Source organism: Anomaloglossus baeobatrachus, chromosome 11 (genome assembly GCF_048569485.1).
Source record: "Anomaloglossus baeobatrachus isolate aAnoBae1 chromosome 11, aAnoBae1.hap1, whole genome shotgun sequence".
Classification (NCBI taxonomy): domain Eukaryota; kingdom Metazoa; phylum Chordata; class Amphibia; order Anura; family Aromobatidae; genus Anomaloglossus; species Anomaloglossus baeobatrachus.
Window position 1 is genome coordinate 11802523 of NC_134363.1, and position 25315 is coordinate 11827837.

General features: G+C 52.9%; 1 protein-coding gene across 1 annotated transcript; it reads right to left on the bottom strand.

The window, feature by feature from the left end:
• Window positions 1-3274: 3274 nt before the first annotated feature.
• Window positions 3275-24153, bottom strand: TRNAU1AP (tRNA selenocysteine 1 associated protein 1). The gene is made up of 8 exons (XM_075327811.1): window positions 24075-24153; window positions 22457-22554; window positions 22098-22197; window positions 21832-21884; window positions 18155-18193; window positions 17711-17861; window positions 17580-17613; window positions 3275-3782 (listed from the first exon to the last, which is right to left on the bottom strand). The coding sequence occupies exons 1-8, from the start codon at window positions 24096-24098 to the stop codon at window positions 3646-3648; spliced, it is 636 nt and encodes a 211-aa protein (XP_075183926.1). The 5' UTR covers window positions 24099-24153; the 3' UTR covers window positions 3275-3645.
• Window positions 24154-25315: the final 1162 nt, after the last annotated feature.

Here is a 25315-nt window from a genome sequence, read left to right on the forward strand (position 1 = left end):
GCTGGTCGTGCAGCGCTGCAGGGGATGGAGGGTAGAGCTGGTCGTGCAGAGCAGCAGGGGATGGAGGGTAGAGCTGGTCGTGCAGAGCAGCAGGGGATGGAGGGTAGAGCTGGTCGTGCAGAGCAGCAGGGGATGGAGGGTAGAGCTGGTCGTACAGAGCAGCAGGGGATGAAGGGTAGAGCTGGTCGTGCAGAGCAGCAGGGGATGAAGGGTAGAGCTGGTCGTGCAGAGCAGCAGGGGATGGAGGGTAGAGCTGGTCGTGCAGAGCAGCAGGGGATGAAGGGTAGAGCTGGTCGTGCAGCGCTGCAGTGGATGGAGGGTAGAGCTGGTCGTGCAGCGCTGCAGTGGATGGAGGGTAGAGCTGGTCGTGCAGAGCAGCAGGGGATGGAGGGTAGAGCTGGTCGTGCAGCGTTGCAGTGGATGGAGGGTAGAGCTGGTCGTGCAGAGCAGCAGTGGATGGAGGGTAGAGCTGGTCGTGCAGAGCAGCAGTGGATGGAGGGTAGAGCTGGTCGTGCAGCGCTGCAGTGGATGGAGGGTAGAGCTGGTCGTGCAGAGCAGCAGGGGATGGAGGGTAGAGCTGGTCGTGCAGTGTTGCAGTGGATGGAGGGTAGAGCTGGTCGTGCAGAGCAGCAGTGGATGGAGGGTAGAGCTGGTCGTGCAGCGCTGCAGTGGATGGAGGGTAGAGCTGGTCGTGAAGCGCTGCAGTGGATGGAGGGTAGAGCTGGTCGTGCAGCGCTGCAGGGGATGGAGGGTAGAGCTGGTCGTGCAGCGCTGCAGGGGATGGAGGGTAGAGCTGGTCATGCAGCGCTGCAGGGGATGGAGGGTAGAGCTGGTCGTGCAGCGCTGCAGGGGATGGAGGGTAGAGCTGGTCGTGCAGAGCAGCAGGGGATGGAGGGTAGAGCTGGTCGTGCAGAGCAGCAGGGGATGGAGGGTAGAGCTGGTCGTGCAGAGCAGCAGGGGATGGAGGGTAGAGCTGGTCGTACAGAGCAGCAGGGGATGAAGGGTAGAGCTGGTCGTGCAGAGCAGCAGGGGATGAAGGGTAGAGCTGGTCGTGCAGAGCAGCAGGGGATGGAGGGTAGAGCTGGTCGTGCAGAGCAGCAGGGGATGAAGGGTAGAGCTGGTCGTGCAGCGCTGCAGTGGATGGAGGGTAGAGCTGGTCGTGCAGCGCTGCAGTGGATGGAGGGTAGAGCTGGTCGTGCAGAGCAGCAGGGGATGGAGGGTAGAGCTGGTCGTGCAGCGTTGCAGTGGATGGAGGGTAGAGCTGGTCGTGCAGAGCAGCAGTGGATGGAGGGTAGAGCTGGTCGTGCAGAGCAGCAGTGGATGGAGGGTAGAGCTGGTCGTGCAGCGCTGCAGTGGATGGAGGGTAGAGCTGGTCGTGCAGAGCAGCAGGGGATGGAGGGTAGAGCTGGTCGTGCAGTGTTGCAGTGGATGGAGGGTAGAGCTGGTCGTGCAGAGCAGCAGTGGATGGAGGGTAGAGCTGGTCGTGCAGCGCTGCAGTGGATGGAGGGTAGAGCTGGTCGTGAAGCGCTGCAGTGGATGGAGGGTAGAGCTGGTCGTGCAGCGCTGCAGGGGATGGAGGGTAGAGCTGGTCGTGCAGCGCTGCAGGGGATGGAGGGTAGAGCTGGTCATGCAGCGCTGCAGGGGATGGAGGGTAGAGCTGGTCGTGCAGCGCTGCAGGGGATGGAGGGTAGAGCTGGTCGTGCAGCGCTGCAGGGGATGGAGGGTAGAGCTGGTCGTGCAGCGCTGCAGGGGATGGAGGGTAGAGCTGGTCGTGCAGCGCTGCAGGGGATGGAGGGTAGAGCTGGTCGTGCAGCGCTGCAGGGGATGGAGGGTAGAGCTGGTCGTGCAGCGCTGCAGTGGATGGAGGGTAGAGCTGGTTGTAGGGAATATTGGTACCTATATATATATATATATATATAAGCTTGTACACAGCAGCCCCAGTTTGGTTCCAGTTTCTTGTATCACACCTGGAATGTGTTTTTTTTCCCATAACTGAGAAGTGTCAGGCTCGGATGTTCTCTCTGCCAGTGAAGGGGTTAATCTACAAAGCCTGCAGCAATCAGGATCTGGTGGGCGGCAGCTGCCACTGTTGTGCTGTCATCCTCCTGTCAGCCGAGCCATTACTGATAATAGGGGAAGAAGAGACGAGATCTAAGACAACTGCTCCTGTCACTAACCTGCTGCAGACACATCCACTGACAGCGCTGGTGCCTGTATATACACCGCACCTATACACAGCGCGTCCGCCCGTCTCCTGTATACACCGCACCTATACACAGCGCGTCCGCCCGTCTCCTGTATACACCGCACCTATACACAGCGCGTCCGCCCGTCTCCTGTATACACCGCACCTACACACAGCGCGTCCGCCCGTCTCCTGTATACACCGCACCTACACACAGCGCGTCCGCCCGTCTCCTGTATACACCGCACCTATACACAGCGCGTCCGCCCGTCTCCTGTATACACCGCACCTATACACAGCGCGTCCGCCCGTCTCCTGTATACACCGCACCTATACACAGCGCGTCCGCCCGTCTCCTGTATACACCGCACCTCTATACAGCGTGTCCACCCATATCCTGTATACACCGCATCTATATACAGTGTGTCCACCCATCTCCTGTATACACTGCACCTATATACAGTGTGTCTACCCATATCCTGTATACACCGCACCTCTATACAGTGTGTCCACCCATATCCTGTATACACCGCACCTCTATACAGTGTGTCCACCCATATCCTGTATACACCGCACCTCTATACAGTGTGTCCACCCATATCCTGTATACACCGCATCTATATACAGTGTGTCCACCCATCTCCTGTATACACTGCACCTATATACAGTGTGTCCACCCATATCCTGTATACACCGCACCTCTATACAGTGTGTCCACCCATCTCCTGTCCATTGCCATGAACTTGAGAATGGCGGCAGCTATAGGCATAGAAGTGGTGTCTAGGTATAGTAAAGTATCCATACGCTACGCAATGAAACCACCTATAGCGCCACCTGCTGGAAAACAACGGCATTAGAATTTTTATCTCAAACGGAACAAGAGAGAAAAAAATAGGGAATTACAAAGTTTAGGGCATCATCAATTCAATACGAAGCGACACCTTGCATATAGGGTGTGGGTGGACACGCTGTATATAGGCGCGGTGTATACAGGATATGGGTGGACACGCTGTATATAGGTGCGGTGTATACAGGAGATGGGTGGACACACTGTATATACACAGTATAAAGAGCACAAGAGGTCTCCACTTTTATTTACAGTTTAATTATTGGCAAAGACAAAATTTAAAAAAAAAAAAAGCGCTCCTGATATTACTCCATATCTGAGCGTTCGTTACAATGTATCAGTGTCAGGTATCCCCCCCTTCCTGAAACAAATCCATGAGAAGCGACATTACACCTGGCTATAAGGGCCAGTCATCACCACCCTATTGTGGGGGCAGGGTCATCCTGCGACGTTCATCCTGATCCTCCTGATTCATATGTACGTGGCTCTTCGGCTGAGCACACATCATCCTCAACGGCATCTACAGGAGGATCGGACAAACCTAAAACGTGTCCATCACATGACAGGGTCCCGGAGATGAGGAGGTCTTGCGGTGGCGTCCACAGCCGGGAGGTCACGCTTCATTTGGTATTTGGGAAGTGACGATGTCGAGCGGCTGCCAGTGACAGCTCATCAGGGCCTCGTACACCTCCTCGCTCTGCTCCATGAACTGTTTATTGGCCTCGGCCACGTCCACCTGGGGGTCGGGTTCTGGAAAAGAGCAAAAAAGCAAGGACAGGTGAGAGAGGACAGGATAAGGACATGGAAGACAATATCTCCAGCAGAGGCTGTAGTGAAGGTTGGATCCTTTTGAGATGATGTAAACACAGTTACAGGAAGGAGGGGATCCATAGGACTATATCCGTATACAACTACAACACCCGACTGTATAGTGGAAGATCTCAGAGGATACATACGTAGCAAAAATTCGGTCTGGCCATGACAGGGCTTTGATGTGGTGGTAAAAATTAGGTCTGGGGATTGGTCTGGCCATGACAGGGCTTTGATGTGGTGGTAAAAATTAGGTCTGGGGATTGGTCTGGCCATGACAGGGCTTTGATGTGGTGGTTCTTCATCCACACATTGATTGACCGAGCTGTGTGGCATGGATAATGCAAAGAAAACAAGTTCCTAATCATCTACAAACAACAATACTAATAATGTTTTCCCTCAGGAAGATTCAGAAAGCAATATTTTTGTGGAATAACCATGATGTTTAATCACAGCTTTCATGAGTCTTGGCTGCTTTCCTCCAGTCTGTCACTCTGCTTTTGGGTGACCTCATGCTACCCCTGCTGCAAAAATGTAAGCAGTTCGTCTTTGTTTGATGGCTTGTGACTATCCATCTTCCTCTTGATTCCAGAGGTTTTCAATGGGGTTCAGGTCTGGAGATTGGGCTGGCCATGACAGGGTTTTGATGTGGTGCTCCTTCATCCACACATTGATTGACCTAGCTGTGTGGCACGGCGCATTGTCCTGCTGGAAAAAACAGTCCTCAGAGTTGGGGAACATTGCCTGAGCAGAAGGCAGCAACTGTTTTTCCAGGATAACCTTGTATGCGGCTTGATTCATTCACCCTTTGCAAAGATGTTTGTTGAATTCTCTTTACCTAATTTTCAGCTTTGCCCAACACCTGGTCGTCTAATGGTTAGCCGGAGACCTGGAGAGGCGACAAGCCAGAGTGACCTGCACCCACTGTGAAATCTGGTGGAGGATCGGTGATGATCTGGGGAGGCTTCAGCAAGGCTGGAATTGGGCAGATTAAACTTTGTGAAAGACGTATGATTTAAGCTGCATACAAGGTTATCCTGGAAAACCAGCTGCTTCCTTCTGCTCAGGCAATGTTCCCCAACTCTGAGGACTGGTTTTTCCAGCAGGATAATGCGCCATGCCACACAGTGAGGTCAATGTGTGGATGAAGGACCACCACATCAAAACCCTGTCAATCTCCAGACCTGGACCCCATTGAAAACATCTGGAATGTAACCAAGAGGAAGATGGATAGTCACAAGCCATCAAACAAAGAACTGCTTACATTTCTGCACCAGGAGGGGCATAAGGTCACCCAAAAGCAATGTGAAAGACTGGTGGAAAGCAGCCAAGATGCATGAAAGCTGGGATTAACAATCATGGTTATGCCACAAAATATTAATTTCTGACTCTTCCTGAGATACAACATTATCAGTATTGTGTGTAAATGATGATGAACTTGTTTTCTTTGCATTATCTGCATTGTTCTGTTATTTTCACCATTTCTCATTATCAGAAAATACAAAAACGTATAGCTTGGAAATTCGGAGACGTCGTCAGTAGTTTATAGAATAAAAGAATAATTTACATTTTACTCAAAAATCTAAAATAAAATAAAAAAAAAAATAAAAATAAATCAAAATATAAAAATCGCCAATTTGGAAGTGGTCTTTTGGAAGTTTTTTTTGCCAGAGATGTCATTTTGTCATTTTTCCAGCACCCATGATGGCACCCTTACATTCTCGTGGTGCAGTCATGGGTTCAGAAAAAACACATTACCGGTAAGTAATTACAAATTTTTCCAGTGCAGAATAACGCCCTGTAGTTGGGCTACTTTGGTAGATCAAACATTTACAAATTAAAAAAAAACAAAAAAAAAAAACAATTTGTTGTCCTTTTAACCCCTTCATGCCGTGACCATTTTCCATTTTTTTTTGGTCTGCTTTTTTTTTTGACCGTTCTCTTCCTCCCCCTCTTCCGAGAGCCATAACTTTTTTTGTTTTTCTATTCACACAGCCGTATGAAGGTTGTTTTTTTGGGGGTAAAGTTATACTTTTGAATGACACTATGCATTTTATCATCTAATGCATGGGAAATGGAAAAAAAAATTCCAAGTGAGTTGAAATTGCAGAGAAAAAAAAAAAATATAGAATAAAAAATAATAAGAAAAATACGTAATTACTTACCGGTAATGTGTTTTTTCTGAACCCATGACGGCACCACGAGAATGTAAGGGTGCAGTCATGGGTGCTGAAAAAGAAGGGAATTTTGTTACTTACCGTAAATTCCTTTTCTTCTAGCTCCTATTGGGAGACCCAGACGATTGGGTGTATAGCACTGCCTCCGGAGGCCACACAAAGCATTACACTAAAAAGTGTAAGGCCCCTCCCCTTCTGGCTATACACCCCCCGTGGGATCACGGGCTGCTCAGTTTTAGTGCTAAAGCAAGAAGGAGGAAAGCCAATAACTGGTTTAAACAAATTCACTCCGAAGTAACATCGGAGAACTGAAAACCGTTGAACATGAACAACATGTGTACCCGAAAAACAACCAACAATCCCGAAGGACAACAGGGCGGGTGCTGGGTCTCCCAATAGGAGCTAGAAGAAAAGGAATTTACGGTAAGTAACAAAATTCCCTTCTTCGGCGCTCCATTGGGAGACCCAGACGATTGGGACGTCCAAAAGCAGTCCCTGGGTGGGTAAAGAAATACCTCATGTTAGAGCTGCAAGACAGCCCTCCCCTACGGGGGTGTCACTGCCGCCTGCAGGACTCTTCTACCTAGGCTGGCATCCGCCGAAGCATAGGTATGCACCTGATAATGTTTGGTGAAAGTGTGCAGACTCGACCAGGTAGCTGCCTGGCACACCTGTTGAGCCGTAGCCTGGTGTCGTAATGCCCAGGACGCACCCACGGCTCTGGTTGAGTGGGCCTTCAGCCCTGACGGAACCGGAAGCCCAGCAGAACGGTAGGCTTCAAGAATTGGTTCTTTGATCCATCGAGCCAGGGTGGCTTTGGAAGCCTGCGACCCTTTGCGCTTACCAGCGACAAGGACAAAGAGTGCATCCGAGCGGCGCAGGGGCGCCGTGCGGGAAATGTAGATTCTGAGTGCTCTCACCAGATCTAACAAATGTAAATCCTTTTCATACCGATGAACTGCATGAGGACAAAACGAAGGCAAAGAGATATCCTGATTAAGATGAAAAGAGGATACCACCTTAGGGAGAAACTCCTGAACGGGGCGCAGCACTACCTTGTCCTGGTGAAACACCAGGAAGGAAGCCTTGGATGACACCGCCACTAGAAAGGCCACTTTCTGTGAGAGACGAGAAAGTGAAACATCCTTCAGAGGCTCGAAGGGCGGTTTCTGGAGAGCAACTAGTACCCTGTTTAGATCCCATGGATCTAACGGCCGCCTGTACGGAGGGATGATATGACAAACCCCCTGCAGGAACGTGCGCACCTGAGAAAGTCGTGCTAGACGCTTCTGAAAAAACAAGGATAGTGCCGAGACTTGCCCTTTAAGGGAGCCGAGCGACAAGCCCTTTTCCAACCCGGCTTGCAGGAAGGAAAGAAAAGTAGGTAACGCGAATGGCCAGGGGGATACTCCTTGTGCAGAGCACCAGGATAAGAAAATCCTCCACGTTCTGTGATAGATCTTAGCAGAAGTGGACTTCCTAGCCTGTCTCATGGTGGCAACAACCCCTTGGGATAATCCTGAAGACGCTAGGATCCAGGACTCAATGGCCACACAGTCAGGTTCAGGGCCGCAGAATTCCGATGGAAAAACGGCCCTTGGGACAGTAAGTCTGGTCGGTCTGGTAGTGTCCACGGTTGGCCGACCGTGAGATGCCACAGATCCGGGTACCACGACCTCCTCGGCCAGTCTGGGGCGACGAGTATGACGCGGCTGCAATCGGATCTGATCTTGCGTAGCACTCTGGGCAAGAGTGCCAGAGGTGGGAACACATAAGGGAGCCGGAACTGCGACCAATCTTGCACTAAGGCGTCTGCCGCCAGAGCTCTTTGATCGCGAGACCGCGCTATGAAGGTCGGGACCTTGTTGTTGTGCCGAGACGCCATTAGGTCGACGTCCGGCACCCCCCAGCGGCGACAGATTTCCTGAAACACGTCCGGGTGAAGGGACCATTCCCCTGCGTCCATACCCTGGCGACTGAGGAAGTCTGCTTCCCAGTTTTCTACGCCCGGAATGTGAACCGCTGATATGGTGGATGCTCTGTCCTCCACCCATAACAGAATCCGCCGGACTTCCTGGAAGGCTTGCCGACTGCGTGTCCCTCCTTGGTGGTTGATGTATGCCACCGCTGTGGAGTTGTCCGACTGAATTCGGATCTGCTTTCCTTCCAGCCACTGCTGGAAGGCTAATAGGGCAAGATACACTGCCCTGATTTCCAGAACATTGATCTGAAGGGTGGACTCCTGCTGAGTCCACGTCCCTTGAGCCCTGTGGTGGAGAAAAACTGCTCCCCACCCTGACAGACTCGCGTCTGTCGTGACCACTGCCCAGGATGGGGGCAGGAATGATCTTCCCTGTGATAATGAGGTGGGAAGAAGCCACCATTGCAGAGAGTCCTTGGCCGTCTGGGAAAGGGAGACTTTCCTGTCCAGGGAAGTTGACTTCCCGTCCCATTGGCGGAGAATGTCCCATTGAAGTGGGCGCAGATGAAACTGCGCAAACGGGACTGCCTCCATTGCTGCCACCATCTTCCCTAGGAAGTGCATGAGGCGCCTTAAGGAGTGCGACTGACCATGAAGGAGAGATTGTACCCCTGTCTGTAGTGACCGCTGCTTGTCCAGCGGAAGCTTCACTATCGCTGAGAGAGTATGAAACTCCATGCCAAGATACGTCAGTGATTGAGTCGGTGACAGATTTGACTTTGAAAAGTTGATGATCCACCCGAAAGTCTGGAGAGTCTCCAGCGCAACATTCAGGCTGTGTTGGCATGCCTCTTGAGAGGGTGCTTTGACAAGTAGATCGTCCAAGTAAGGGATCACCGAGTGTCCCTGGGAGTGCAAGACTGCTACCACTGCCGCCATGACCTTGGTGAAAACCCGTGGTGCTGTCGCCAGACCAAATGGCAGCGCTACGAACTGGAGATGTTCGTGTCCTATCACGAAACGTAGAAAACGTTGGTGCTCTGTAGCAATCGGCACGTGGAGATAAGCATCTTTGATGTCTATTGATGCAAGGAAATCTCCTTGAGACATTGAGGCAATGACGGAGCGGAGGGATTCCATCCGGAACCGCCTGGCGTTCACATGCTTGTTGAGGAGCTTTAGGTCCAGAACAGGACGGAACGAGCCGTCCTTTTTTGGAACCACAAAGAGATTGGAGTAAAAACCTTGCCCTTGTTCCTGAAGAGGAACAGGGATCACCACTCCTTCTGCTCTTAGTGAGCCCACCGCCTGCAGAAGAGCCTCTGCTCGGTCGGGATGTGGGGAAGTTCTGAAGAACCGAGGCGGAGGACGAGAACTGAACTCTATCCTGTACCCGTGAGACAAAATGTCTGTTACCCACCGGTCCTTGACCTGTGGCAGCCAAATGTCGCAAAAGCGGGAGAGCCTGCCACCGACCGAGGATGCGGAGGGAGGAGGCCGAAAGTCATGAGGCAGCCGCCTTGGAAGCGGTTCCTCCGGTTGCTTTCTTGGGGCGTGAGTGAGCCCGCCAGGAATCTGAGCCCCTTTGCTCCTTCTGAGTCCCTTTGGACGAGGAGAATTGGGCCTTGCCGGAGCCTCGAAAGGACCGAAACCTCGACTGCCACCTCCTTTGTTGAGGTTTGCTTGATCTGGGCTGGGGTAAGGAGGAGTCCTTACCTTTGGACTGTTTAATGATTTCCGCCAATTGCTCACCAAACAGTCTGTCTCCAGATAGTGGCAAGCTGGTTAAACATTTTTTGGAAGCAGAATCCGCTTTCCATTCCTTTAACCACAAGGCTCTGCGCAAAACCACAGAGTTGGCAGACGCCATTGAGGTACGGCTCGTAGAGTCCAGGACAGCGTTGATAGCGTAAGTCGCAAACGCAGACATTTGCGAGGTTAGGGACGCTACTCGCGGCACTGCTGGACGTATGATAGAGTCCACCTGTGCCAGGCCAGCTGAAATAGCTTGGAGTGCCCACACGGCCGCGAATGCTGGAGCAAACGACGCGCCGATCGCTTCATAGACAGACTTTAACCAAAGGTCCATCTGTCTGTCATTGGCATCTTTAAGTGAAGCCCCATCTTCCACTGCAACTATGGATCTAGCCGCAAGCCTGGAGATTGGGGGGTCCACCTTTGGACACTGGGTCCAGCGTTTGACCACGTCAGGGGGAAAGGGATAACGTGTATCCTTAAGACGTTTGGAGAAACGCTTATCTGGATAAGCATGGTGTTTCTGGACTGATTCTCTGAAGTCAGCGTGGTCCAGAAAAGTACTCAGTTTACGCTTGGGATACCTGAAATGGAACTTCTCCTGCTGTGCTGCTGCCTCTTCTGCTGAAGGGGCAGGGGGAGAAATATCCAACAGTCTATTGATGGCCGCTATAAGGTCATTTACCATGGCGTCACCATCTGGCGTATCCAGATTGAGAGCGGCGTCAGGATTAGACTCCTGATCACCCTCCTCTGTCTCATCATGTAGAGACTCTTCTCGCTGAGACCCTGATCCGCGTGATGACGTGGAGGGTCTCTCCCAGCGAGCTCGCTTAGGCTGCCTGGGACTGTCATCCGAGTCAGAGCCATCAGCCTGTGATGCCAGGGACCCCCTTGAAGCACGGATTAACTCCAACTGAGGGGGACCGGGGAACATTGACGCAGCAGTGTCCATGGTCTGGGTAACTGGCCTGGCCTGCAAGGTCTCTAGGATTTTTGTCATAGTGACAGACATCTTGTCAGCAAAAACTGCAAACTCTGTCCCCGTCACCGGGACAGGGTTCACCGGTGACTCTGCCTGGGCCACTACCACCATAGACTGCGGCTGACGAAGTGGCACAGGGACCGAACATTGCACACAATGGGGGTCATTGGAACCTGCCGGTAGATCAGCCCCACAAGCGGCACAAGCAGTGTAAACAGCCTGTGTCTTGGCACCCTTGCGTTTTGCGGATGACATGTTGTCGTCTCCTCAGAGCAATATAGGGTATACAGCCAAGAAGCGACCTTACAGTGCAATATATATATATATATATATAGTATAGAGAAAAAAATACACCAATATAACACTGTGGCACTAGTGGGGCCAGCACTAATGTGCTGCTTACCGCCCGCTTAACGCGGGTGTGTGGTCGCCAGAAATCCCTTGTCTGGGTCTCCCAGAGCCTGTGTCCGTTCTCCAGCCAGACTGCATGCAGGAATGGCTGCCGGCGTCCTGTGGAGAGGGGCGGGCCCTGGGTGTGTCCAGACGAAAAGCGGGAAACCTGCGTCCCACTGTGCCTAGTGAGAGGGCTGGAGTATGTAAATAAGGCTCCAGCCCTCGGCGCTGACTATAGAACAGCGTCTCTCCCTTTCCCTGATTGACAGGGTGGGGGCGGGAACGAAGCGGAGCTAGGCCGCAAAAGCCGGGGACTAGATTTATAAGCGCCGCCGTCGTAAAAGTACGGTCGGCGCTAAGTCCCCGGCGCGCCGCCGCTCCAGGGGCGGCCGGCGCGGCAGTCCCCAACACATAAAGTCCCTCAGAGAAACTGCAGTGACTGTAACCCCAGCGCGCAGCGCTACTGTCCCCGGCGCACTAGCACACCCAGCAAGTCTGGAGTGTGCGCGGCCTGTCCATACGGGGACACAGAGTACCTGAATGTAGCAGGGCCTTGTCCCTGAACGGTACCCAGCTCCGTATCCAGCAGGTTCCATGGGTCTGTGGATGGAGCCCGGCCTCAGAGCCTGGAGGCCGGTAAGATCCCACTTCCTCAGAGCCCCTCAGGGGGATGGGGAAGGAAAACAGCATGTGGGCTCCAGCCTCCGTACCCACAATGGGTACCTCAACCTTAACAAACACCGCCAATCGGACTGGGGTGAGAAGGGAGCATGCTGGGGGCCCTAGTATGGGCCCTCTTTTCTTCCATCCGATATAGTCAGCAGCTACTGCTGACTAAACAGTGGAGCTATGCGTGGATGTCTGACCTCCTTCGCACAAAGCTTGAAAACTGAGCAGCCCGTGATCCCACGGGGGGTGTATAGCCAGAAGGGGAGGGGCCTTACACTTTTTAGTGTAATGCTTTGTGTGGCCTCCGGAGGCAGTGCTATACACCCAATCGTCTGGGTCTCCCAATGGAGCGCCGAAGAAATACGTAATTACTTACCGGTAATGTGTTTTTTCTGAACCCATGACAGCACCACGAGAATGTAAGGGTACAGTCATGCGTTGTGGAAAAATACGTAATTACTTACCGGTAATGGGTTTATTTCTGAACCCATGACGGCACCCTTACATTCTTGTGGTGCAGTCATGGGTGCCGGAAAAATATCTTTATAATTCCACAATTTTTATCTATCATGTTCACTAAAACTAGCCTGTTAGTACGACTTTGTAAATCAGTATGATTACATAGATCACAAGCTTTTTTTTTTTTGTACACCAGTGAAAGTTAAAAAAAAACAAACAAAACAAAAAAAACAACTTGTGTGCCCATCTTCCGAGACATGGAGCATTTTAAATCCCCCCCCCCCCCACCCAAGGACCTGGGCCCTGTGTAAGGTCTTATTTTTTACAGGAGGAGTTGTGCTTTTGAATGACGCCATTCATTTCATCATCTAGCGAGAGGTCTTGTTTTTGCACCCTTCCTGCTGTCTTTTTTATTGTACCATTTTGGGGTAGATGCAATATTTTGATCACTTTTTACAGCAGCCAGAAAACAAACTAATTCTGGCAATTTTTGTTTTTCGTTACAATGTTTTCCTATCGGATTAGTTTATTTCATATTTTGATAGATTTGATATTGTTGGACAGTGATTTCCAATGTGCGTATTTAATAGTTATTTTTAAGGGGGGGGGGGTCCAAACTTAGGATTTTCTTCATATATTTAAACTTTTTACTGCATTTACTAATCTCCTCAAGGGTTCATAACGCTGTGATCGTCCACTCCATTTTGCTGTACAGTACCCGCTGCAGAACATCAGTGACATGAAGTCAATATAGTATAAAAAAAAGGGTTAAAAAGGGTAAGAACAAAAGTTCTACTTGAATATATTATATTAATATATATATATATATATATATATATATATATATATATATATATATATATATATATATATATATATATATATATATATATATATATATATATATATATATATATATATATATATATATAGCCTTAGTCTGTCTGTCTGTCTCCAAAATTCTGGCTCCAAAATTCCGTCCTTACCCCGACAAGCGTCTCATTGGCCGCTCGCCTCCACCCCCCCGCATGGATTGGCCGCTCGCCTCGGCTACGCACCCCCGCACGGATTGGCCGGCTGCTCCCCCAGGCTTCGCCCTCCACACGGATTGGCCTCTCGCCCCGGCCCCCTGCGCACATTGGCAAGTCGGCCACGCCCCACCCCCCTCACGCATTGCACGCTCGCTCTGGCCCCGCCCCCCGCACGCATTCCCCGAACCGCCCCGACTCCCAGGTGAGTGCTGTACCCCCGGGAGCCCACATCAGCGTACGCCGCCAACCCAGCCGACACATACCCTCGCATTGCTGGGGTTGCCGGCGTACGCTGGTGTGGGCTCCCGTGCGAGCGGGGGGTGGGGTACGCTGATAACCATGTAATATTGTGTAGCACAGTTACCAGCGTACACCGGCTCCCAGGTGAGCGCATCAAGGTCCTGCAGCAGCGGAACACACACACACACACACACACACACATAAGAACAGACACACACACATCAGATCGCATCCACACACTCACAACATCCAGTAATATCGCTTGATTCTCGGCGGCGATCCTGTGCGTGCAGTGACCTTCCAGGACCTGCCAGAGGATCACATGGCCAGAAGCATGTGGTATCTCCGGATGTTGTGAGTGTGAGCGCGTATGTGCAATATCGTCAGGGTGTGTGTGCGTGTATGCGATCGGGTGTGTGCGTGTCGGCAGAAGGCAGAGGAGCACGGCGTGCAGCACAGCTGCTGGACCGCCCACCGGAGGGCACAGGCAGAAGTGGGGTGTGAGTGTATGCGATCAGATGTGTGCGTGTATACTGTCTGATGTGTGACTGTGGAGCACGATGGGGCGTGCGCAGCATGGGGGATGGAGCACGATGGGGCGTGCGCAGCATGGGGGATGGAGCACGATGGGGCGTGCGCAGCATGGGGGATGGAGCACGATGGGGCGTGCGCAGCATGGGGGATGGAGCACGATGGGGCGTGCGCAGCATGGGGGATGGAGCACGATGGGGCGTGCGCAGCATGGGGGATGGAGCACGATGGGGCGTGCGCAGCATGGGGGATGGAGCACGATGGGGCGTGCGCAGCATGGGGGATGGAGCACGATGGGGCGTGCGCAGCATGGGGGATGGAGCACGATGGGGCGTGCGCAGCATGGGGGATGGAGCACGATGGGGCGTGCGCAGCATGGGGGATGGAGCACGATGGGGCGTGCGCAGCATGGGGGATGGAGCACGATGGGGCGTGCGCAGCATGGGGGATGGAGCACGATGGGGCGTGCGCAGAATGGGGGATGGAGCACGATGGGGCGTGCGCAGCATGGGGGATGGAGCACGATGGGGCGTGCGCAGCATGGGGGATGGAGCACGATGGGGCGTGCGCAGCATGGGGGGATGGAGCACGATGGGGCGTGCGCAGCATGGGGGGATGGAGCACGATGGGGCGTGCGCAGCATGGGGGGATGGAGCACGATGGGGCGTGCGCAGCATGGGGGGGATAGAGCACGATGGGGCGTGCGCAGCATGGGGGGATAGAGCACGATGGGGAGTGCGCAGCATGGGGGGATAGAGCACGATGGGGAGTGCGCAGCATGGGGGGATAGAGCACGATGGGGAGTGCGCAGCATGGGGGGATAGAGCACGATGGGGAGTGCGCAGCATGGGGGGATAGAGCACGATGGGGAGTGCGCAGCATGGGGGGATAGAGCACGATGGGGAGTGCGCAGCATGGGGGGATAGAGCACGATGGGGAGTGCGCAGCATGGGGGGGATACAGCACGATGGGGAGTGCGCAGCATGGGGGGATAGAGCACGATGGGGAGTGCGCAGCATGGGGGGATAGAGCACGATGGGGAGTGCGCAGCATGGGGGGATAGAGCACGATGGGGAGTGCGCAGCATGGGGGGATAGAGCACGATGGGGAGTGCGCAGCATGGGGGGATAGAGCACGATGGGGAGTGCGCAGCATGAGGGGATAGAGCACGATGGGGAGTGCGCAGCATGGGGGGATAGAGCACGATGGGGAGTGCGCAGCATGGGGGGGATAGAGCACGATGGGGAGTGCGCAGCATGGGGGGATAGAGCACGATGGGGAGTGCGCAGCATGGGGGGAAAGAGCACGATGGGGAGTGCGCAGCATGGGGGGAAAGAGCACGATGGGGAGTGCGCAGCATGGGGGGATAGAGCACGATGGGGAGTGCGCAGCATGGGGGGATAGAGCACGATGGGGAGTGCGCAGCATGAGGGGATAGAGCACGATGGGGAGTGCGCAGCATGGGGGGAAAGAGCACGATGGGGAGTGCGCAGCATGGGGGGATAGAGCACGATGGGGAGTGCGCAGCATGGGGGGATGGAGCACGATGGGGGGTGGGCAGCATGGGGGGTGCACACCTTCCCCCAAAACACACACCGCCACACACGCACTGCACAACACACCACACACACACACTGGGAACCACAAATAGCGCCCTACACAGACACCCACACACACAGACAACGCTGCACACACACACAACACCCAACACACAAACACCGCGGCACACACAAATATACGCACATACCGCACAACACACACATTGCACAAAACATACCTCCCCCAAAACACACACACACAACGCTACAGACACACAGCGCTCCACAAACAACGCAACACACAAACACCGCTCTCACCCCCCCGCCACACCGAGACAACACCCAGAACATGTACAGCGCCTACACAAACACTTGGTAACTACACACAACAACATCTATAACAAAAATCATACATGAACTACACAATACGGAAATTCTAGAATACCCGATGCGTAGAATCCGGCCACCTTCTAGTATATATATAATTGAAGTAGAAATATATAATATAATATAATATAATATAATATAATATATATATATATATATATATATATATATATATATATATATATATATATATATATATATATATATATATATTAGTATTTTTCGGACTATGAAGACGCACCCTGGTTTTGGAGGAGGAAAATAAAATTTTAACCAAAAAATATGGTCATGACACATTGTTATGGGGCGAGGATCTGCTGCTGACACGGTTATGGGGCTAATGTCCCCAAATTCTCTACTAAGGTACCCCATCCTGGTAATGATCCTCCTGCCTTGTATATGATCCTGCTCATATACCCCCATCCGTCCCGCTCATATTATACCCCCATTCTGGTATATGGCCTGTATCCTGTGGCACAGAAGAAAAAAAAAATATAAAATAAACATTTATACTCACCTTTCCTCACTCCCTGCAGCACCGATCATCTTCCTCTGTCTCAGCTGCAGCACCGATCATCTTCCTCTGTCTCAGCTGCAGCACCGATCATCTTCCTCTGTCTCAGCTGCAGCACCGATCATCTTCCTCTGTCTCAGCTGCAGCACCGATCATCTTCCTCTGTCTCAGCTGCAGCACCGATCATCTTCCTCTGTCTCAGCTGCAGCACCGATCATCTTCCTCTGTCTCAGCTGCAGCACCGATCATCTTCCTCTGTCTCAGCTGCAGCACCGATCATCTTCCTCTGTCTCAGCTGCAGCACCGATCATCTTCCTCTGTCTCAGCTGCAGCACCGATCATCTTCCTCTGTCTCCGCTGCAGCACCGATCATCTTCCCATGTCTCAGCTGCAGCACCGAGCGCGGTGACGTCATCAGCTGACCGGCACAGACAGGAAGACATCGCAATGCTGCAGGGAACGGTGACAGCTCCACACACGGGGACGGGTGAGTGCACTGATTCACTGCCCCCCGCGCTGATGATGATGATGCGCGGGGGGCAGTGAATACAGCCGCACATGATCACTCCAGGCTGTAGCTGCCAGGGGTGATCATGCGGGCCGGCTGTTAATTATGCGCGCACCCCCCGCCCATCACCCCGCCCACCTGTCAGAGCTGGCTTTAGCGCTGAGGGATGATGGGCGGGAGGATGGGCGTGCATATGAAATGAGCGGGCCCACATGGTCCCGGCAGGCGCTGCTACAGCCTGCTCGTGCCCCCGATGGCCCGCTCCACCCTCATTCAGACCATAAGACGCACCCCCCCACTTTCCCCCAACATTTGGGGGAAAAAAAAAAGAAAGTGCATCTTATAGTCCGAAAAATACGGTATTTATTTCATTTAATTTTTTTTTTTAAAGCCTCTTTGGGGACTTGACCCTGTGCTCTCTTGTTATATACACTGCGGTGCACTATTGCAGTATATTGATATAATGTTGTCCTGTGAAGTTCACCTCTAGACCCCCCCCCCCCCCCGCCTGAGATGAGGACCCCATGACAGCCATTGATCACGCAGCCTGTGTGATCATCATCAGTGATTGACAGCAGTATTAAGTGGTTCAGCAGCAGCGATCAGCGCTTGCTCTGGTCTCTTCTTACCTTCTAGCGCCTCCTCTTCATACTCTTCAGGACCCTAAAACAAAAATCAATATAGAGGGTCATGATCTGCGAGCATTGTCCACACTGACACACTGTCACAAACCGCAGCCGTGCGTGCAGGCCTTGCTTACCGGCCAGTTGTCGGCGGTGTAGCCGTACTGCTGGTAGCTGTAGCTGTTATTTTTCTCGTCGTACTTCCAGTTGGTGAACATCTGCTGAAACTGCTGGGTGTAGTAGTTGAACGCCTGCATGTACTCAGCCGTCGGGTTCCTCGCTGGTGTACTGGGGGAAGAGAAGACAAAAAGGAATCACAGCTCAGACGGCAAAGCTCCATACCCTCCATGCTTTACACTGCAGGCTGCCTTCATGGAAGCGTGAAAGGGTTACATGCCCCTAATCACATGACCTCATGAATTTCAAAGGGCTACAAAAAGAAAGTCTGAACCCATCTGCAAAAGTCGCAGTATAATTCCCTTCTTAAAGGGGTTGTCTATTGTCACCCCCCCCCCCATTTTCTTTTATACAAAATTATTTAGCAATTGTATTTTATAACAAATGCGACACTGAACAATTACCTTTGATGGGTTCTGTTTTCATAAATGAGGTGCGAGGAGCTAAAAAGAGAAGACATAGTTAAAATACGTAATTACTTACCGGTAATGTGTTTTTTCCGAACCCATGACGGCACCACGAGAATGTAAGGGTGCCATCATGGGTGCTGGAAAAATACGTAATTACTTACCGGTAATGTGTTTTTTCCGAACCCACGACGGCACCACGAGAATGTAAGGGTGCCATCATGGGTGCTGGAAAAATACGTAATTACTTACCGGTAATGTGTTTTTTCCGAACCCATGACGGCACCACGAAATAAGGGTGCCGTCATAGGGTGAGGGAAAAATACGTAATTACTTACCGGTAATGTGGTGTTTTTTCCGAACCCATGACAACACCCTTATTTCGTGGTGCCGTCATAGGGTGAGGGAAAAAAAACTTTTGTTTCCCGTCCACATGACCGTATGAGGCCATTTTTTCTTTTTTTTTGCAGGATATGTTGTACGCGAGCGGTAAAAATTTAGGGAGGAATTTGTAAAACGAAAACTATTCCTTTTGTCTTTACTTTCCGAGATGCATCACGTCACCTTTTCCTTTTTCGGGATACGGGGTTGTGTGAGGGATGGTTTTTTGCACCCTGAATTTCTTTTTTTGTTAGATATTACTTTGGGGGAAGATATATTTAATGGGAACCTGTCAGGAGCAATATGCCCCCCCCCCCCCGACCACGAGCAGTTCTGGGTGCATATTGCTAATCCCTGCCTAACCGTCCCTGTATACACTTGCATAGATAAAGGGATCTTTAGAAAAAGTAATTCTAAAGATAGTTTCTTATATGCTAATGAGTGCGGGACTAGTCCCGAGGGTATGAGTTCCCTTGGCTAGTCAGCCCACATAGCATGTTAGCACGCCCACAGGGGTGTACTAACATGCTAATCACGCGCAGCGATGCACACATACCTCTCGCTGTTCATGGTGGAGGATGGATGCGCACGGTGTGATCCCGGGACTTTTGATCATGCGCACTATACCTCACTGAAGCCAGGAAGCTTGCACCCGTCATCCGTTTACTGCGGATTATCGGAAGTCCCGTGGACTCCGGATCATATGCAGTGCGCATCCGTCCTCCACCATGAATAATGAGAGGTATGTGTGTATCGCTGCACGTTATTAGCAGGTTAGCGCACCTATGTGGGCCGACTAGCCAAGGAAACTCATGCCCTCAGGACTAGTCCCTGGCTTCATAAGCATAGAAGAAACTCTCTTTAGAAATACTTTTTCTAAAGATCTATCTATGCTAGTGTATACAGGGACGGTTAGCCACTTAGAACTGCTCATGGTTCTGGCTGCATATTGGACCTGACAGGTTCCCTTTAAAACTTAATCTCATTAAAACAAAAAATGTAATACCTCAGTATTTTATCTTGTTACATTGTTTACCAATAGGATTTCTTTTTTTTTTTTTTAAGATCTTGATATAAATTGGACTTTTGCTAACGCAACAATACGGATTTTTTTTAAATTGCTTTATTTTTAATAAAGCAAAAAAGGGCAATTTGAACCTTTTATATTTCAAAAACATTTTTTCGTCACTTTATTTGTACTCGAAGCTGCGATCATCTCCTAGTTTGTGCTATACATTGCAGTGCATCAGCATTGCTATGTATGGCAAAAAAAATCATGATCTTTTATGAATGCCGGCTAAACGCTGTCTTTCACAAGATCAAAATGACAGGCACTGGGGTCTTCAGTAGACCCCCGGCTTTTATGGCGACTCAACTGGCATCTCACGATCAAGTCACGGGCATGCTGATGGGCGCAAAGAATGGCACACCCCCTTGCCGGAGCTCCACTCCACCTGCAGCTGTTAGAGGTAGATGATGGCTGAATAATTCAGCCATCATATGCTGGGTAAGCGATGCGGTGTCGGAGGGAGAGTCGCCCGTATCAAAGGCAAGGATCCAACATATGACTGTACATCATGAAGGGGTTAAGGTCAGCAACACTCTTGTCCTGCCAGGGGGCCCCCCCAATCCCTTCCCATTAGGGGCGGGGGGGCCCCCCCAATCCCTTGACCATTAGGGGCGGGGGGGGGGCCCCCAATCCCTTGACCATTAGGGGGGGGGGCCCCCAATCCCTTGACCATTAGGGGGGGGGCCCACAATCCCTTGACCATTAGGGGGGGGGGGCCCCAATCCCTTGACCATTAGGGGGGGGGGCCCCAATCCCTTGACCATTAGGGGGGGGGGGGCCCCCAATCCCTTGACCATTAGGGGGGGGGGCCCCCAATCCCTTGACCATTAGGGGGGGGGGGGCCCCCAATCCCTTGACCATTAGGGGGGGGGGGGCCCCCAATCCCTTGACCATTAGGGGGGGGGGGCCCCAATCCCTTGACCATTAGGGGGGGGGGCCCCCAATCCCTTGACCATTAGGGGGGGGGGGGCCCCAATCCCTTGACCATTAGGGGGGGGGGGCCCCCAATCCCTTGACCATTAGGGGGGGGGGGCCCCCAATCCCTTGACCATTAGGGGGGGGGCCCCCAATCCCTTGACCATTAGGGGGGGGGGCCCCCAATCCCTTGACCATTAGGGGGGGGGGGCCCCCAATCCCTTGACCATTAGGGGGGGGGGGCCCCCAATCCCTTGACCATTAGGGGGGGGGCCTCCAATCCCTTCCCATTAGGGGGGGGGCCCCCAATCCCTTCCCATTAGGGGGGGCCCCAATCCCTTCCCATTGGGGGGGGGGGCCCCAATCCCTTCCCATTAGGGGGGGGGGCCCCAATCCCTTCCCATTAGGGGGGGGGGCCCCAATCCCTTCCCATTAGGGGGGGGGGCCCCAATCCCTTCCCATTAGGGGGGGGGGCCCCAATCCCTTCCCATTAGGGGGGGGGGCCCCAATCCCTTCCCATTAGGGGGGGGGGCCCCAATCCCTTCCCATTAGGGGGGGGGGCCCCAATCCCTTCCCATTAGGGGGGGGGCCCCAATCCCTTCCCATTAGGGGGGGGGGCCCCAATCCCTTCCCATTAGGGGGGGGGCCCCAATCCCTTCCCATTAGGGGGGGGGCCCCAATCCCTTCCCATTAGGGGGGGGCCCCAATCCCTTCCCATTAGGGGGGGGGCCCCAATCCCTTCCCATTAGGGGGGGGGCCCAATCCCTTCCCATTAGGGGGGGGGGGCCCCAATCCCTTCCCATTAGGGGGGGGGGCCCAATCCCTTCCCATTAGGGGGGGGGCCCCAATCCCTTCCCATTAGGGGGGGGGCCCCAATCCCTTCCCATTAGGGGGGGGGGCCCCAATCCCTTCCCATTAGGGGGGGGGGCCCAATCCCTTCCCATTAGGGGGGGGGCCAATCCCTTCCCATTAGGGGGGGGGGCCCAATCCCTTCCCATTAGGGGGGGGGGCCCAATCCCTTCCCATTAGGGGGGGGGGGCCCAATCCCTTCCCATTAGGGGGGGGGGCCCCAATCCCTTCCCATTAGGGGGGGGGGCCCCAATCCCTTCCCATTAGGGGGGGGGCCCCAATCCCTTCCCATTAGGGGGGGGGCCCCAATCCCTTCCCATTAGGGGGGGGGCCCCAATCCCTTCCCATTAGGGGGGGCCCCAATCCCTTCCCATTAGGGGGGGGGCCCCCAATCCCTTCCCATTAGGGGGGGGGGCCCCAATCCCTTCCCATTAGGGGGGCCCTCCGGGTAACTACTCACATGGGGTCCGTCGGCTTGGTGTACAGCGCGTGCTTCAGCTTGAATCTCTTGGGCTGAAAAACAAATCAGTTTTGTTACTTTGTATCTCATCTGTTAAAGGAACATTGCAATGAAAACTGCTGTTCCCCGGCCTAGTAGCACAAAGGGGGCGGGGCATAACTTGGAGACTCTGCAGTGCTCCGCCCCTCCGTGTCTCCATTACACGTAATACTCAGCATGCTGCAAAAAACCATTGATTGCTCGGTCCCGGCGCGGGTCGCACTCACTGGGTTGGCGCCGGGCACCAGTTTTCCATTTATGTTCGCCAGGCACCTGGAAGCCGAAGACTGGTCCGGAAATTCCACAAAACAGTAGCCGGAGAGTGCGCTGGAACAGAGGAGCAAAAACACAGCGTCACATGACGGCAGACAATACAGCCTCCTGGGATGTGTATACAGCCACTGTGCAGAATTATGTGTTTCCATGGATACAGCCCACGTCTCGCCTGATCCTCCTCCACTGCCTGCAGCGAGGCGGAGGGAGACGGCGCAGGGATTGTGTCCGGAGACATAGCTCTGCACGGGAGCTGGAGACAGAAAACGGTGGGAGAGCGTTACCAGGACCATTCACTGCAGCTGCATCTCACCCCGTGAAGCGGTTGCGGATGATCTTGACGCTGAAAACGCCCTCGCCCATGGCCTGGAAGGCCTGAGAGATGAACGCCTCATTCATGTTCTCATCGATCTGGCAGAGGAAAGAAGCCGGTTATCGGAGGTGCCGGGTGTCATGTGTGTGGCTCCCATGGTCTGAGGGGTCACCGCCGCTGTGTGACCTTCCCTCCGACCCCTGGGAGTATGGTCGCCAATCATCACAGCGGCGGCAGGATACACCGGCCGCCATCTGCACATTATGTGCTGTACTCTCCTGGGACGTACCCTCTATATAACAACTGACACTAAACGCCATGAATACGCTGTACTACTACCCCCAGCATGCCCCGGGCCCAACGCGACGGCGCTGCAACCCCCCCCAGCATGCCCCGGGCCCAACGCGACGGCGCTACAACCCCCCCAGCATGCCCCGGGCCCAACGCGACGGCGCTGCAACCCCCCCCAGCATGCCCCGCGCCCAACGCGACAGCGCTACAACCCCCCCAGCATGCCCCGTGCCCTACGCGGCAGCGCTACAACCCCCCCAGCATGCCCCGTGCCCTACGCGGCAGCGCTACAACCCCCCAGCATGCCCTGCACTTACTGTGTCAGCACTACAACCCCCAGCATGCCCTGCACTTACTGTATCAGCACTACAACCCCCAGCATGCCCTGCACTTACTGTGTCAGCACTACAACCCCCAGCATGACCTGCACTTAATGCATCAGCACTACAACCCCCAGCATGCCCTGCACTTAATGCATCAGCACTACAACCCCCAGCATGCCCTGCACTTACTGTATCAGCACTACAACCCCCAGCATGACCTGCACTTAATGCATCAGCACTACAACCCCCAGCATGCCCTGCACTTACTGTATCAGCACTACAACCCCCAGCATGCCCTGCACTTACTGTATCAGCACTACAACCCCCAGCATGCCCTGCACTTACTGTGTCAGCACTACAACCCCCAGCATGCCCTGCACTTACTGTATCAGCACTACAACCCCCAGCATGCCCTGCACTTACTGTATCAGCACTACAACCCCCAGCATGCCCTGCACTTACTGTATCAGCACTACAACCCCCAGCATGCCCTGCACTTACTGTGTCAGCACTACAACCCCCAGCATGCCCTGCACTTACTGTATCAGCACCACAACCCCCAGCATGCCCTGCACTTACTGTATCAGCACTACAACCCCAGCATGCCCTGCACTTACTGTATCAGCACTACAACCCCCAGCATGCCCTGCACTTACTGTATCAGCACTACAACCCCCAGCATGCCCTGCACTTACTGTGTCAGCACTACAACCCCCAGCATGCCCTGCACTTACTGTGTCAGCACTACAACCCCCAGCATGCCCTGCACTTACTGTGTCAGCACTACAACCCCCAGCAAGTCTTAGTGCTTGTTCTAACACTACAACTCCCATCATCTCCTTTTAGAACAGCAGCCCTGGAACTCCCAGCATGCCCTGCACCTCGCTCTCCACATACTGAGTCTCTGTAGGGAGCCGCGCACATGCTGGGCGTTGTAGTTCCTGAGCAGCCCGCCGTTTGTGAAGCCGGCCCCCTGTAAACAGCGCAGCGCCGGTCACACTCACGTCTCCCATCCACAGACTCGCCATGTTGTGGGCAGCAGCGGCTCGTATAACGTACACAAGCGCTACACTCTCCGCCCATCCGCTCAACCAATCACAGACAGATTCCAAAGTACTTCCGGGATAATCACCCGGAAACAGCGGAAGTCTCGCGCGCTCTGTTGTTTTTCGCGGGCGCCGCCATTTTGTTGGAGACCAATTTGTCAAATTAGCTGTAATTAACTAATTAATGATATAAAAACTTTTCAAAATTCTAAATTGTAGACAGAGTAATGATTGAACAGCACATTGGAAACAATCCTGCATTAATTAAAAAAAAAACAAAAAAAAAAAACCGTATCCATGACAACCAGCCCTCGCCACAATGATAAAATTGCATTTGAGTTTTCATTGGTCACTACAAGAAATGGACCGTGTCTCATTAAAACATTATTCGTCTTCATCTGTAGCCTTATATATAATCTGTCATAAAGCGAGCGGCACACTGCTGCAAAGACCCTCAGAACTGTCCGCTAAACCAGAGCCCCCACTGGTGACCTGCTGTGAATCCGCTGTGGCTCATCCCCTCTCTAAGCCCCTTCAGAGAGACAGTACAACTTTTAGTTTTTGAATTTTTATCTTTTCCCCTTCTTCCAAGGGGCGTAAGACGGGGATAGAGCTGATTGGACTATGGGGACAAGTCCAGAGGAAGGGAGAAGCACAGGAGAAGATCTGGGTCCAAAATTGTGAACAACAGGGGCACAATAGGTGCAGGGGCTGCAATTGCACCCGAACCCTGAAGCCTCGGGGGTCCCAAAAGTCCCACATGGTTTGCAATCTTTGGGGGGCCCTATTTGAGCTTTTGCATTGGGGCCCGTAAGCTTCAAGTTACATCATTGAGGAAAAACAGAGATGACTAAAAGTGGGATAGGTGTGAAGTACAATAGATAATGAGCAAACAATCATCAGCAGGAAGTTTGGAGCAGCTGAGTACACAGCAGAGCCGGATCTTGGCTATTTACTCAGCGGTTGTGCCCGGGGCTTTGCCACCGCTCTTGTGACATGCACCTTTTCTAACCCATATGGTAGAATTTGAGTCTAAGATCCCATGGTTTTCACTTTTTAAAAGGGACTTGCCACCAGGTCAAAATAGAGACCCGAACTTGTGTGCTGTAAAATGGTCGTAGTAAGGGCTAGGGGGGCTGAAAAAGGAAGCAAAACGGGGGCAATTGCCCAGCAAACAAATGCAGATAGGGAATAAATTA

Coding starts and splice junctions, on each gene's coding strand:
- TRNAU1AP (XM_075327811.1), bottom strand. CDS start 24,098: ATGGCGAGTCTGTGGATGGGAGAC. Junction 22,555..24,074: donor CGAGTCTGTGGATGGGAGAC/GTGAGTGTGACC, acceptor TTCCTCTGCCAG/ATCGATGAGAACATGAATGA. Junction 3,783..17,579: donor TGAAGAGGAGGCGCTAGAAG/GTAAGAAGAGAC, acceptor GCTCTTTTCCAG/AACCCGACCCCCAGGTGGAC.